Below are 13602 nucleotides of genomic sequence, written 5' to 3'. Positions count from 1 at the left end.
TGTAACATCAACTAAACATCTATTTTTCAAAATGAAAAGCAACTGATGCACAATGATTACTACTCAATCTTCATTACTAACATAACATCAGTCTCACCTAGTCATTTCTTTTTTTCCAAATTAAAAGTAAATGAAGTAATGTGATTGATATTTGCAGTAACTCAGATCATCAGAGCCATCACAACTCTATTTACCAAATGTAAAGTAGAGTAATAGACCTTCTAAGTCCCACAAAGCTTCTGCAAAAATGAGTTTACAAATGTTGTGATGTACTCAGTATAGAAAACTATGTACAGCATAGGGAATTCTTACAGGAAAAGGAAGAAAAATATTGGTAAGTACAGAGAAAGAAATGTCCTCAGATAAGGAATGTGCTTCTGACCACGAGGGATTAAACACAGTCCTATTTATTGATCTTTTTAAATGTAGCATTAATATAGAAGTCAGAGGGTGAAAGAATATTTCCAACATTATCATAGCAACATAAAATTGAAAGGGATCATTCTATAGGTCACCAAATCCTCATAGAGGTGTCTACTTTTTCATGCAATCATCTTTGAGAATGCTATCATAAAAACAAGGATGCTTTATTTTGAAATTCTTTCAGATCCTGTCCACTCTTCCTATTAACAGCCTCTTTGAGAATCTCACTCTCTTATTTCCATCCTAAATAAACTCATTGTGAACAAAACCTAACCTTTTTCAGAAACAAGCTGAATCAACTTAAATAGGTCTCTTTCCCCTGTGGTTTCCTCTGAAGTGTATTTACAAAATATATACATAGTCTCTGTTATTATTTTTGATGGCAATTATCCAATCATGTTTTACTTTCCATTACCACTTCCAACCACAGTGTTGGATTTTCTGCATGTAGCTTCACAAGTAAATTCTTTTTTTTTTATATTTTTTTTATATTTTTAACAAAATTAAAGGCAGCAGTAAACATGTTAGCATTATTTTGTACAGCTGCTTTAATACTACGTTGTCTCTGTTTTCCCCATCCCAGCTTTTGCAGCTTCAAATCATATCTACCTTATTTAATGTATAACACTAGAATCTATAACTGATCTGATAACCAGATTTTTCTCTTTCTCTGTCCCTTACACTTGATGAATCAACAGTGTACAACTGTTGAAATTCATGATCTTGTTCTACATGAGCATTATTAGACTGTGGTCTTGATGTTTACCCTTTATCTTGCTGTACCAATATTCTTCATGCTATCTGGCTCTACCAGATAATCATTAGAATCTCCTGCAAAGACCCACATTGGCAACATGTTTATGGAATATTTCTTCTATTCCAAACTCATACATGAAAATGTTAATCATACTAACATGGTCTCTGGAGGAATATTCCTTCATCAGTTCACCTACCTTATAAACTTTTAATTCAATGTAACAAAGTATTTCCATTTAGAAACGTCATTCCCCAGTCTACATTTCCCGCACAAATCCTAAAGATTTCCAGTGTGCCAAGTACTTGGCATTTTACTAAGACTGATCTAAAAAAACAGGGTATTTTTCTGATTTTTTGTGTTGACAGTATCTTATATGCAAATGCTCCAGTTGCTATTTTGGGTAAGATGATACTGTTCAAATTTGAAAGCCCTGGCTACCAGACATCTGTGATTTCAGGAGCTACTGGTTTCCTTGGATATTTTGTATATTCTAAAATATAATTTTAAAGACTTTCATCTTCAGGGCAAAATGAAGGCAAAACGAAATAGTTCATTTACCATGCTTTACTCCTATTAACCATCTTTCTTTACCACTCACATTTAACATACTTCTCCAATTTCATTACAGAAATAAAGATTCTTCTAGGTTACATAATAAGAAATTCTATCATTATGCTGACAGTATTCATGGGGAAAAACCTCCATCTGTCATGTGTCTTGCAATAAAGCTACACAGAATGATTTCTGTGCTTTTTTTTAATGTAAATTTAAAACAGAAATTATACAGACAATATTACACATAATAAACTAGAATTCTGTTGGATAGCCTACAACTGCATCACCATGAACCTTATGCCTGAAACTCACCATGTAAATAAAAACATAAATATAGGGCCTGCTGTTTCTACAGGCTTCTTATGTGTTATAGCAAGTAACATACCGTCTGCATCTCATTATAAAAATGCTACAGAGAGCTCTCCCTTTGAAGGAGTCCTTTTCCAACTTACGCTTACATATCTGAGTTAATATGTTCTTGAATCTAGACTGTATTTATTATATTTCCCGATGTAGAATTGAACCTTATTTTTAAATACTCCAGAAAAGGATTTAGCACTGACATATTTAAATATTATTCACTTAGGGGTCTACAAAATCCGATGTAAGTCACATTTACTGCATGTACAGCTGAGCTCAGAATAAATACTCTAACTTCATCCTATTTGCTTTTATTGATATTTTTGCTTATAATAAACAAAGAAAGCATACTTAGGGAACTGGTAAGCTCACTGTGCTTGTATATAACAACCTGAGAGGTGCCCGCCATTAAAATGAAGTGACATCTAAGGAGATATCTGGTTTTCCTCTATCAGTGCCATGTTTCAGGAGACGGAAAAATAAAAACAAAAAGATAATACCTTACCTTTCCTACATACTGAGGATCTGGTCCCATGTGTTCTTCTAAAACAAAGAACTGATTCCACACCCATCCACGCTTGGGACGATGATGTACTTCTGTTTCACCTTCTGTATGCCTGGTTTGATTTCTAGTCACCTTGATGGAGCCATGATGAGCAGCTCCATAACACCTCTGCACAAAACAGAGACAAACTAGGACTGGGCAGATACAAGATGTACTTGTAATTCTCATTGTAGGATAGGGTTCCTGTTCAAGGTTTTCTTTCTCTTGTCTTTTTCAGCTGTAATCCTTTAAAAAGTTCTCGAGATGGAAGGTGAAGCCTGGTTCAGAAATACAGTCCAAAAAGGGTTTTTCTGCTTGTTCATGGTTTAGCTGCCCATTGGGGGAAGCTCAAACTGTATTTACATTATGAAAAGCTGACTGGAAAAACTGATATTTCTTCTGAGGTCTTCACCATAGAGCTCCACAGACGACCATTTTCTATCTAATAGGGAAAGAAAAGAAAGCCACTTACTCATCACTAAAACCAGTAGTTTTCAGTTTTTGACCTTAGATTACACTCACAGCTTTATTAACCAGTCTCTCAAAGACTCTCACTGTAGCTAAAATTTCAGTCCTTTCTGTAAAAGTGCTTTTTGATTGTTTTTATTAAAGTATCTTAAGAATTAGCATGTTTTTTTCCAAGCTATGAAGAATATATACTTCATTAAAAATTCAGTGACCTGGGCAAGTTAAATTGATGATTATCTGCAAATAAATCACTGATCTGGTCTGGCAGTTAAATAAAATCATTCCTACAGTGTCATTAGATAGATGCTAGATAGATAAGGAATGACAATTCATTTCTGATAAGTTCTTGATCTTCCATACACTGCACAGAGATCCAACATTGAAAAAAAAACAATAGCTATCATGGCTTTCAAAGGAAAATTTCCAAAATGGGCTTTGAGGTTTCTGAATGAGTATTAGAGCATACTGAAAGAGACTTTCAATCAAAATGTGCATTTTTACTCGAGTGTTTACTTAAATTCCAACCAGTACCATGGTGGCATTTCATAAAATTAGATAGTATTGACAGAAAATTCAGATATTGCTGTTTAAATGGTTATTTTTATAGAAGGACCAAAATTCCCAGTGACAATATTTTCTCAGCTTCAAAAGAAAAATATGATCTTGTTGCACACAATGGTAAAATATGAAAATTTACATAGAAGTTAGTGTTGTATATAAAGCAAAATACCTAGGGAAAAAAAAAATACGTTTTAACCTCAGAGGAATAATTACTCTGAGCGAACAGTTCGATCCCTTATCTGAATGTACCAAGAATCAATCAAGGTAGGAGACTCCAACCATGTAAATAAATCTACTCCCACCAAAAAAATTAGAACTGTTTTAGGTTTGTTTAGGTACCATAAAGTTATTAAAATCTATATGAACTTGCCAACAGAAAGAAACAGGATTTTTTTTTCTCCACAATAATGGAAGAGGACTTCAAGACTTTGCTGTGCAATAGAAATACCCTTAGTGACATATTTTCTGTTGCCATTATTCATTTTATTACAAAGGGTTATAATGAAGTAAGGGAAAGACCACCAGTCACCTGTGTCTGGCGAGGAGTCAAAAAAAGAAACTCAGTACAGTATTTTCTACTGGAGAAAGGAATTTTTAGTGTTCAGTTTTACCCTTCTTTCCATTTCTATATCAATGTAATCACTCATCAACCTCAAGAAAGACCAAGCCACTGATCTCTCAAAAGCCTTGCATCTCATTTCAGAACAGTTTTCATGCATCAATAATGTATTGTTACCTTCTTTACATAGAAATGTGACTTAATAGGAACTTTTCACAGCTAAATGTTATATGAAGTCATATCAGAGAACAAATCCAGAGATTCCAAGTCACATTTGTTTCTAACTGTAACTTGCTCCTTGATTCCCTCCCCTTTTTGCATTTTTTCCCTTATTCATGCTAGAAATCAGTTTTGTCTGGAAGAATGAAGTTTCCTCCTAAAGATTCCTATAATTGCAGATGAGCTTCTTAAATAAATACTTAAGTCATTGTTATATTTCAGGTGTACAATGGTACCTTACAAAACAGTAAGGCTACTATTTTATTTATTCAAGTACTATTATTCTTCCTTTTCTCTCCATCTTGGGAAATGCCTGGGAGCCATTTATAAGACTATCACCAGTGCATAATAATGCAAAAAATTGTATATAAGGTGCATTGAGATTTCTTAGATGGCACATTTAAAATGTATTTAAAAATCATTGCTACTAAACTTTCCTTCATAAAAACTGTTAAGATGATACTAGTGGAAAACTCATACTTTCTAAAAGAATAAATATATATGAGTGCAGAATATAGCAATAAATCACGATTTACTATACAGATCTTTGTTTCTAACTCCTCTCAAAAGTCATCTACAGAGTAAATTCAAAAACACCAAGATGGATCATTTAAACTGTGTTATTTACACAATCAAAACAAATAATAATAATTTTTAAAAGTGACAAAATTCAAAGGGCTTCTTCATCTCTTAAATGTCTGCTCTGCTTAGGTGTAATGTTAAGCAGAAGAAAATGAATTAAGTGGATTTACTTTGTTTCAAAAACACTATTTTATTTAATTCCATTCTGAGATTATTAGTTAAAAAACACACCAAAAATTGAAGGCTTATTTTTTTTTAATTCTCATATATTTTAAAATTAGAGAGAGAGAGAGAAAGAAAAAAAAAGATGACAATGGAGTCTGCTTCCTGTTACAAACAGGAATTCAGGCTTCAAGAGTTACTGAATTGTATTTTAAGCATGGAGAATCATTTCCACATGAGAACTTCGACAATTAAATGAAGAAGGATATGTAGTGAAGATTCTTCGAAGTGTTTTGGCTCTTGTAAACTTATATTAAAACTAGTATAAAACTATTCTGAGTTACTCAGCATCCTTCTATTAAAGGTTTACTAGAAACATTCATTTAAAAACAAATAAACAAAACAAAACAATTTGCCATGAGGACAGCAAAGCTAGTCTACAGGGGCAAGTACAGATGGGAAGATCTGAAATGGATAACAAGGAGATAGGAAATATACAAAATGTGTGCAATTGTAAAAGGATTGAACTTTTTGAAATGCCTTCATTTGCTGCCTTACACTCTCATACTGAGATTCTGACTGCTCAGAGCTCGTCTGTAGCTTCAGATTAAGTGTCCTGCTTTATGGATTTTTTTTATAATGATGCATGCAGCTGCAAAGCAGTATTCTGTTATTGCTGTCTCCTGGGAGCCCCTGATGAAAATGAGCTGTGTATCTCAAGGGACTGTCAGAATGAGTTAAAATTAAAATAAATAAATAAATAAGATGAGGTGGGAGAGTCCCATCAGCACTACTGAATATCATTACGGAAGAGTAGTTACTGCTTAGCAAGGCAGCAAGCCTCAGTAATGAACTCCCAGGAAACCAGTAAAAGCGTAGTGATACAAAATGTGTATGCACCATGAGGAGGAGATGCATCCTTAATAGTGGAGACGTGTCCTGAATCTCAGTGTTTCCTACCTCTCATAATCAAATCGATCATATATCTGTATTCATCTGAATAATTCACCTTTGTAAATGCACATACAGTGCAGCTCCACGTTATTTATTTATTTATTTTACATCCCTCAGGAACCCTTTTCAGCCCCACTGTGATGCAGTTACAATAAGTTATGGTACTTGTAATTAACTGCACTTCTCATTTACTTTCTGAATTCCCCCTTTGCACTCTGCCCTATAGGCTTCTTCCCTTCCAGAAAAAATTCTGACATTATCAAAATCTGACCAACTTCAATAACATTATTTGAATATAAACTATCAGGCAGGAAAATAATCTTTTTCTTTCTGTTTTTCCTCTGCTTAGTCCATTACCTGTGTTACATCCTTCACCACCACAGAAATAATTTTATACTGATCTTGAGATCAAAGACAGAAAAGTGAGCTAGCATTGAAATGAAAAGTTTGAAATGAAAAGTTTGTTACTATTTTATCTTTAGGAAGAAGAGTTTCACAGATTGTCGAAAACATATATGCAGGACTCCAGTGGACATCTGACAACTAGCAGGGAAAAAAAATTGTAGTTAGATGAAGAGAAATGGTTCTTTAAACTTATCTGTAGTTGATCTCTTCTCTCTTTCCCCAGGCTGTGGCAGAGATGAGCTATTGGACTTTGCATTAGAAGAAGGACAAAGTTCTCAGTCAGTATGATACAGACAACATACAACCATCTATTGAGCAATGCATTCTGCACGTACTGACAGAGATAGCATCCAAATTGTTTCAGAGAGAATTTTAAAGCTGTATTGCATATTGTTATCTTGTCTCTTCATTGCATTTATGCTGTAGGTATGTGAATCAACGTTAAAAGAAGCAAGGCTCATCTCTAAGCCAATCACCCCCACTCATGAGTGAACAGTGTCCAAGGTGTGATTTTATGTACCTTTTTCACACTTCCACACAGTCCTTTGGTAAAGACCATTTCTCCTAATCAAAGAAACCAAAAAAACTCTGTTAAGCTAGAATTGACTTCATTTCCCTTAACAAATTATTTTACATAAACTATAAATATTTTTCTTTCACTTAAGGAAACAGAAAATCTGTTGAGTTAAAAGTGGGGAAAAATGTGAGGAAAAAAAGGATCAAAGAAAGACAAGAAATCAGATATTATAAAAAGATAAGTAAAAAGAAAAAATTAGAATAAGATAAAACACGGACAGTGAAAAATTCACTGAAGAAATAAAACAAGATAAAGAAGAAAACTGGAAAGTTCAACAGGAAAAAGCTGCAGCTGTCAAAGCTGCTTCATGAAGCTATCAGAGACAATTTTTTTCCCTAAGATTTACAAGTGTGTGTGAAAAAGCCACAAGCAGTACAATTCCTGTAGTGTAAGAGTATACTGAGTACAAGAAAGCCAGTTTACATAGTTCAATAGGAACAAAGATAAGGAAAAAATTAACTGAAAACAAAAATAATGAAAAGAAATTCCACATAAAATATGTGAATCTGTCATCCAGCATGCTGAGATTGCCAAGAGAAGTGAAAATGTAGCATTTAATCCCCTTTTTACCTTCTATACCAGAGATGCTTTTTCTTTTGGGGCTTTCTAAAACAAAATATAACAACACTCCAGACAAATCCTTCCATTTAGAAAGCAAGCTGTCCTTCTGGAAAGTAAATTATTATTCCACATAACAAAAACCTAATTCGACAGCACAGAACTGGTTGCAACATGTCCTAATGCTGTAATTAGATGCCCAGAATTAGACACTACCCAATTTATTAGAATTAATAAATTACTCTTCCAAATTGATTTTTTAAAGTTAACAATAGCTGCATTTAGTTGCAGAGTAAGCATTAATTTTTAAAAAAATTCATCAGATAGAAAAATGTGATGAATTTTTCAGTAACACACTGACTGACAGACACATGTCAAACAATTCCTACTTAGGAGATTCCTTTCTTCCAGTTGCCTCAGGCCTTCATAGAAACAATGTCAGAAGCTTCAGTGAAGTCTTCAGTCTTTAGAAGATAGTTTTGTCATAAGTGCTCCTAATCCAGACTATTTTCTAAATCTTCAAATCAGTGTATTTCTCTCCCTAGTTCTTCCTTAAATTCAAGGTGGAGATTATTCTCAAATATCCATTTTACCTATATTATTAGGTATATTGCTAGTTTTTTATTAATTGAAATGCCCTATTTTACTAACTGAAAATTTTCCATGCTTTAAATGCACTATTAATTCCCTGTAAAAATCACAAAAAAATAAAGCTCAGATATCCCCTTGGGTTTAATTTGTTAAATGTGATCTTAGAATTGAAATAATTTGGAGTTCCAAGGTTTAATTAAGCAATCCTTATGTTTTTATTCTTATTTCCATTGTAGGTCTTATTTTAGACAATTAATACCTAAAAGCTCAACACAGCACGAATTTATTTCTAACACAATCTTTTCCTTTGTAAATCTATTGCAGCATACTAACTATACCTTGAGACTGAAGAGGAAAAAAATACAGCCCAGAGAAAACTTTTCATGCAGCATTAACACACTGACATTCCTAGTTTTCTGGTAAATTACTGACTGCTTTGTGAAGAATGAATAAAGAAATGTAAAACCTTCATTTAAAATTCTGGCTGCAGCCCTAACAATTAGCCAGCATTGATGTGACTTAACCTTAACTTTCATTACCATTATTAAAGTAGTTTCCAGTCCACGTTCCCTGTTAGTCTAACAGATCCTCATAAAATTACCTCACAGGTTAGAACAGGTGGCATCGTTTAAACTAGCCAGCTCATAAAACAGAACCAACCAACCAAGTTCTGTGTCCATCCAGCCTTTTCATTTTGACTGCCAATATCAGTTTTTTGCGGTTTTTTTTTGTTTGTTTGTTTTGGTTTTGTTTTGTTTTTTTTAACATATTAACCATCTATGCTCCTTAACAAAACCCATAACAATGCAGAAAATCCATTGGAATTAGCACATAATTCAAGTTATATTATTACAACAGGAATTTTAAAAGTGCACCCAAATGATACTTTGGTTAGATGATAAACAAGATAAGCTATGACCTCATCACTGCCATTAACAGCGAATAGCTCCAGTAAGCAGTAGCTATAGAGATTATTTAAAACTCATTCATTCCAAAAATATGTTGAAAGCAGTTAATAAAATACTTTTTATATGAATGGGTATAAGAAGGCATTAAACACTACGAATCACTTAATTTGTTACCCTGCTAGTAAGTGCATTTTATGAAAGAGTGTAAATGTGCAGAAAAACCCATCTTTCTTGAACAAAGGAAGACATGCAAAGTTTGCAAATAGAACAGGAGCAGTACTTAATTGTACTTAGTATGTACACATAGAAAGTCAATTAACAGCTATGTTAGCTAGTGGAAATAAGACATTAAAACATGATTAAAGGTTTCAAAGCCTGTCCTCAGCTGGCAAATACAGAACTTTTTTTTAATGTAAAACAAGTAAACACATAGCAACTTCAGGGTAACAACAGTGCTCTGCCGCAATGAACATCTGTAAAAATTTTGTTTCCAACTACACAACGCTACCAGAATGCTACCGGCAGAACCACAACACAGTAACAACACAATTACTCAGATAAAACCCAGCCACTGTTTCTATAGCTGTAATTGCATACACAGTGTTACTAGCCTTTTCATGCTGTGAAAGAACAACTGTGAAACAGAGAAAGATGAATCATGAATCTGACTCACACTTTTCTCTTTGTCTCAGTTGGAGACCAATCCACCTACAATTATATCTACAGTTCCCGTATGTAGCCAGGAATAATAAAGATATGCAAGACAGCACAAAGATGCTTTTATATTCCCAAAGCAGCAGAGCCTTTTCTTATGTTTTGTTTCCCTTTCCAAGAAACTTGCTAGCAGAATAAAAATTTCGGTGATTTTGTGAGTCATTTCTCTCATTTATAAAGGTCAGGTCACTCAGTCAGGGACAAAAGCAAATATATGAGACTCTGATGACCAATAACCTAGTTTAAATAGGAAGAACTTGGAACATTTTATTTCTGTATAATCAACAGGTACTGTTTATTCTAAGAAATTATTTTTCAAAGTTGAATAGCGAGAGCTCCTTTGGGAAGTATGATAACATCCCAAATTACTGGTAAAACAAAAGGAAAAGAAAGGGAAGTCCATCGTAGACATTAGAAAGAATTACAGACATTTAGCTCCCATATTTTGCTGCTAGTTCAGCACTGTGTGCTTGAAACTCTTAAAGTTTTGTAAATAATTACAGTTTTGTTATCAAAATTATGGAATATAATGTACGCAATGCAATGCACATACATTTCTTAGAAGAATGATAAATATGTCATTCTTCACACAAACCTGGAACTCAAAGTTTCAGAGAGAAATATTAAGTGACCTACCCTCATAAACAAATCTTACTCTCTATGCTTGAAAATTGAAAATATTTTTTTTTCTAGTATGCCAAGAAGGGTGATTGTTCTGTGAGAATCACACCAATTTTTTTTTTTTAATATATTTCATCATAGAACATAATAAATGTGGTTGTAGATATTATGGGAGCAAAAGACCACAGTAAGAATAAAAAGAAACTATTACAGCTACATTAAATTATAGCTACATACAAAAAGAAGAATTTACATGTGGCTGATAAAATATTTCAGAATGCCCTGTTAATGTGTACAGTAAGCAAGGTTTTTGTGAAATCAGCAAGCAGCGCCCAAGTTTTGGCAGATAGCAGCATCTGTTTGGGTCAGTTACTGTCAAATTAATACAAAAACACTAAGATCATCTTTCTTACTGCAAAGAAGAAATAGTAACATGACTTCTATTTCAGCCTTGAATTTTTGAGTGCCATGTGAAATTAGAGCAAATTGCTGCTGGCTTCAACGAACGTACCATAAAGTTTTTTGAGTTTTTTTTCTCAAATCTACTGATTTGAGAATACTCTGACACCACATGTATTATCACACAAAACCGAAGTCAAGAAGAATCTTTGGGCATCACCTCGTCCAACCTGCTGCACAAAGTAGGGTCAGCTTCTAGGTTGGACACAACTGTATAGCGTAGCTGTAGATAAGCCTGAGGGAAAGGAATATGTGTTGACCTGGGGTTAAGTTAGCTGAACAAGAGGTCAAAAGCCACTGAGTACGAAAAAACTTGCTATATACAAAAGATTATAACAATATAAGAAGTTACAGAGAAGGAACAGCTGGATCTCACAGAGACTTGAAAAGCAGCTGAACTTCACAGACAGTGAAGAAGAATACAGGACCCCTATAGAGAATAAAATATCGCAGAGTCCACAGTGTCTAGGCAACCATCTCAATACTGCTTTACAGAGTTGAGATTACCAAGAGAACATTATCAGACATACTGAATCTGGATGCAATCCAAAAACAAAGCAACAACGACAACAACAAAAACAAATACATAAGTCACACATAAAGAAGAAAATGAAATAAAATCTTTCACAGAAATAAAACACTGAGTGACAGGAGGCTGGAAAGAAGTGCTGTGGAAAGGGATCTGGGGGTTCTGGTAGACAGCAAGCTGAATGTGAGGCAACAGTGTGCTCTGGGCACCCCAAAGGGCCAATAGTACCCTGGGGTGCACCAGACTCAGCACTGCCAACCAGAAAGGGGAAAAATTGTTCCACTCTGCTCTGTGCAGCCACAGCTTCAGCCCTGTGGGCAGTTTGGATGCCACAATACAAGAAGGACATAAAACTATGAGAGAGTGTCCAAAGAAAAGCTACAAAGATTGGGAATAGAAAGTTGGTGGCCCTGCCTAGGGTAGGGGGATTGGAGCTTCATGATCCTTGAAGTCCCCTCCAATCCAAGCCTTTCTATGACTCTATGACTCTATGAGTGTGGAGCAGCTGAAGTTCCTGGGTTGCTCAGCTCAGAGCAGAGATGCTGAAGGGAGGCCTCATAGGGAGTGGAGGGCAGCATGGAGCTGCTTCAAGGGAAGATCAGGTTGGGAATTAGGAAAAGGTTCTTCACTGAGAGTGTAGTCAGGCACCAGAACCTGCTCCCTGGTGCACCAAGCTTGTCAGAGTTAAAGAAGCGTTTGGACAACACTCTTAGATATTTGGCTTGAATTTTGGATGGTCTTGTGCCAAGAACCACAAAATCAAAGAAGTTGAATAATTCCAGAGAAGGAGGCACCACAGCTTCTCTGGTTAGCTTGTTCCAGTGCTTAGTCACATCCCCAAGCAGATACACTCCAGTTATTGTCTTGCATAAGCACCTTCACTGCCACATCTAGCTGGCCTGCCTTTCCTAAAAAGTATACAACGATCCATGACAGCATTCCAGTCATGTAAGCTGTCCCATGATGTCTTTGTGACCACAGTGAAATCATGGCCTTGAAATTGTACACATCTTTAGTTCTTCCTGTTTATTTTCCATGCTGTATGCATTGGTATACAGGCACTTCAGAGATAAAAAAGGAGCAAAGGATGCAGGTTTCCCAACAAGGATGCTAGAAGATCCCTATACAGCTATACATACCCTTGAGGTGGCTGGCACTCTGGCTAGCCACAGGAGGCAGCTAAGGAACATTTGTCAGTGTCCTGGTTGGTCTGGTTTATTCCCCAGTCATAATCTTATGAGCATTTCCATTTTGGACCCCACCACTCAAGTCCTTCAGTTTAAAGCCCGCATCACTAGGTTAGCTAGTCTGATGCCAGAGGTCTTCCTGTCTCTTCTAGATGGGTGGATCCCATCCCTCTCTAACAGATTATAATCTTCATAGAACATCCCATTGACATGAAAACCAAAACCCACATGTGAGCACCTGCCACATAACTATATATTGATATGCATTACACATTATTTCTGACTTCTCCCCTTTCCTCCAGCAGGCAAAACTAATAAAAGCTAATAATAAAAGATAATTCAGGCACCATTTTTTTTCCCCACTTGTACTCCTGGGGCTTTATGGTCTTCTTTGGTTCTGTTCACGTTCTGACTTCCAGTGTCATTCATGCAGGAGTTGGACTCAGTGATCCTTGTGAGTCCTTTGCAATTCAGAATATTTTACAGTTCTGTAATCATTGATTCTATCACTCAGGAATTGAACTCTGTGATTAGGGAATAATTTTAAAAGAAATAGTAGTGAATAACAGTTGTTGGCAGTTCCAAGATTTCTCTTGTATTGATAATAATAATAAACATCACAAGTAAAGAAAAAGAAAAGCTAAGGAGATATGCATGTATGTAATGAGGTAATGGTCTCAACTTGTACCAAAGAAGGTTCAGGTTGGGTACCACTCTAGAAAGAGTAGCAATGCAGTAGAACAGGCTGCCCACAACACTGGTAGAGATTCTGGAGGTGTTCAAGAGAAGGGTAGATGTGGCACTGAGAGACACGTTTGAGTAGGCATGGTGATGACTACATGGTTGATGGTTGGACAAGATGATCTTAGTGGTGTTTTCCAATCTTAATAATTCTATCATTCTATGCCA

General features: G+C 35.3%; 1 protein-coding gene across 3 annotated transcripts in view; it reads right to left on the bottom strand.

Annotated features, from left to right (window-relative positions):
* The window catches only part of CDH18 (cadherin 18), a 229010-nt gene that overhangs the window by 148549 nt on the left and 66859 nt on the right, over positions 1-13602 (bottom strand). For all 3 annotated transcript variants that reach the window (XM_052704351.1, XM_052704352.1, XM_052704353.1), the window contains exon 3: positions 2601-3081. In XM_052704351.1, the coding sequence (XP_052560311.1) occupies positions 2601-2828 (228 nt within the window). In that variant the 5' untranslated portion in view covers positions 2829-3081. The remainder of the gene's footprint in view (positions 1-2600; positions 3082-13602) is intronic.

Source organism: Tympanuchus pallidicinctus, unplaced genomic scaffold (genome assembly GCF_026119805.1).
Source record: "Tympanuchus pallidicinctus isolate F22 unplaced genomic scaffold, pur_lepc_1.0 scaffold5, whole genome shotgun sequence".
NCBI lineage: Eukaryota > Metazoa > Chordata > Aves > Galliformes > Phasianidae > Tympanuchus > Tympanuchus pallidicinctus.
This window is presented reverse-complemented; position numbering and strand designations above follow the sequence as displayed.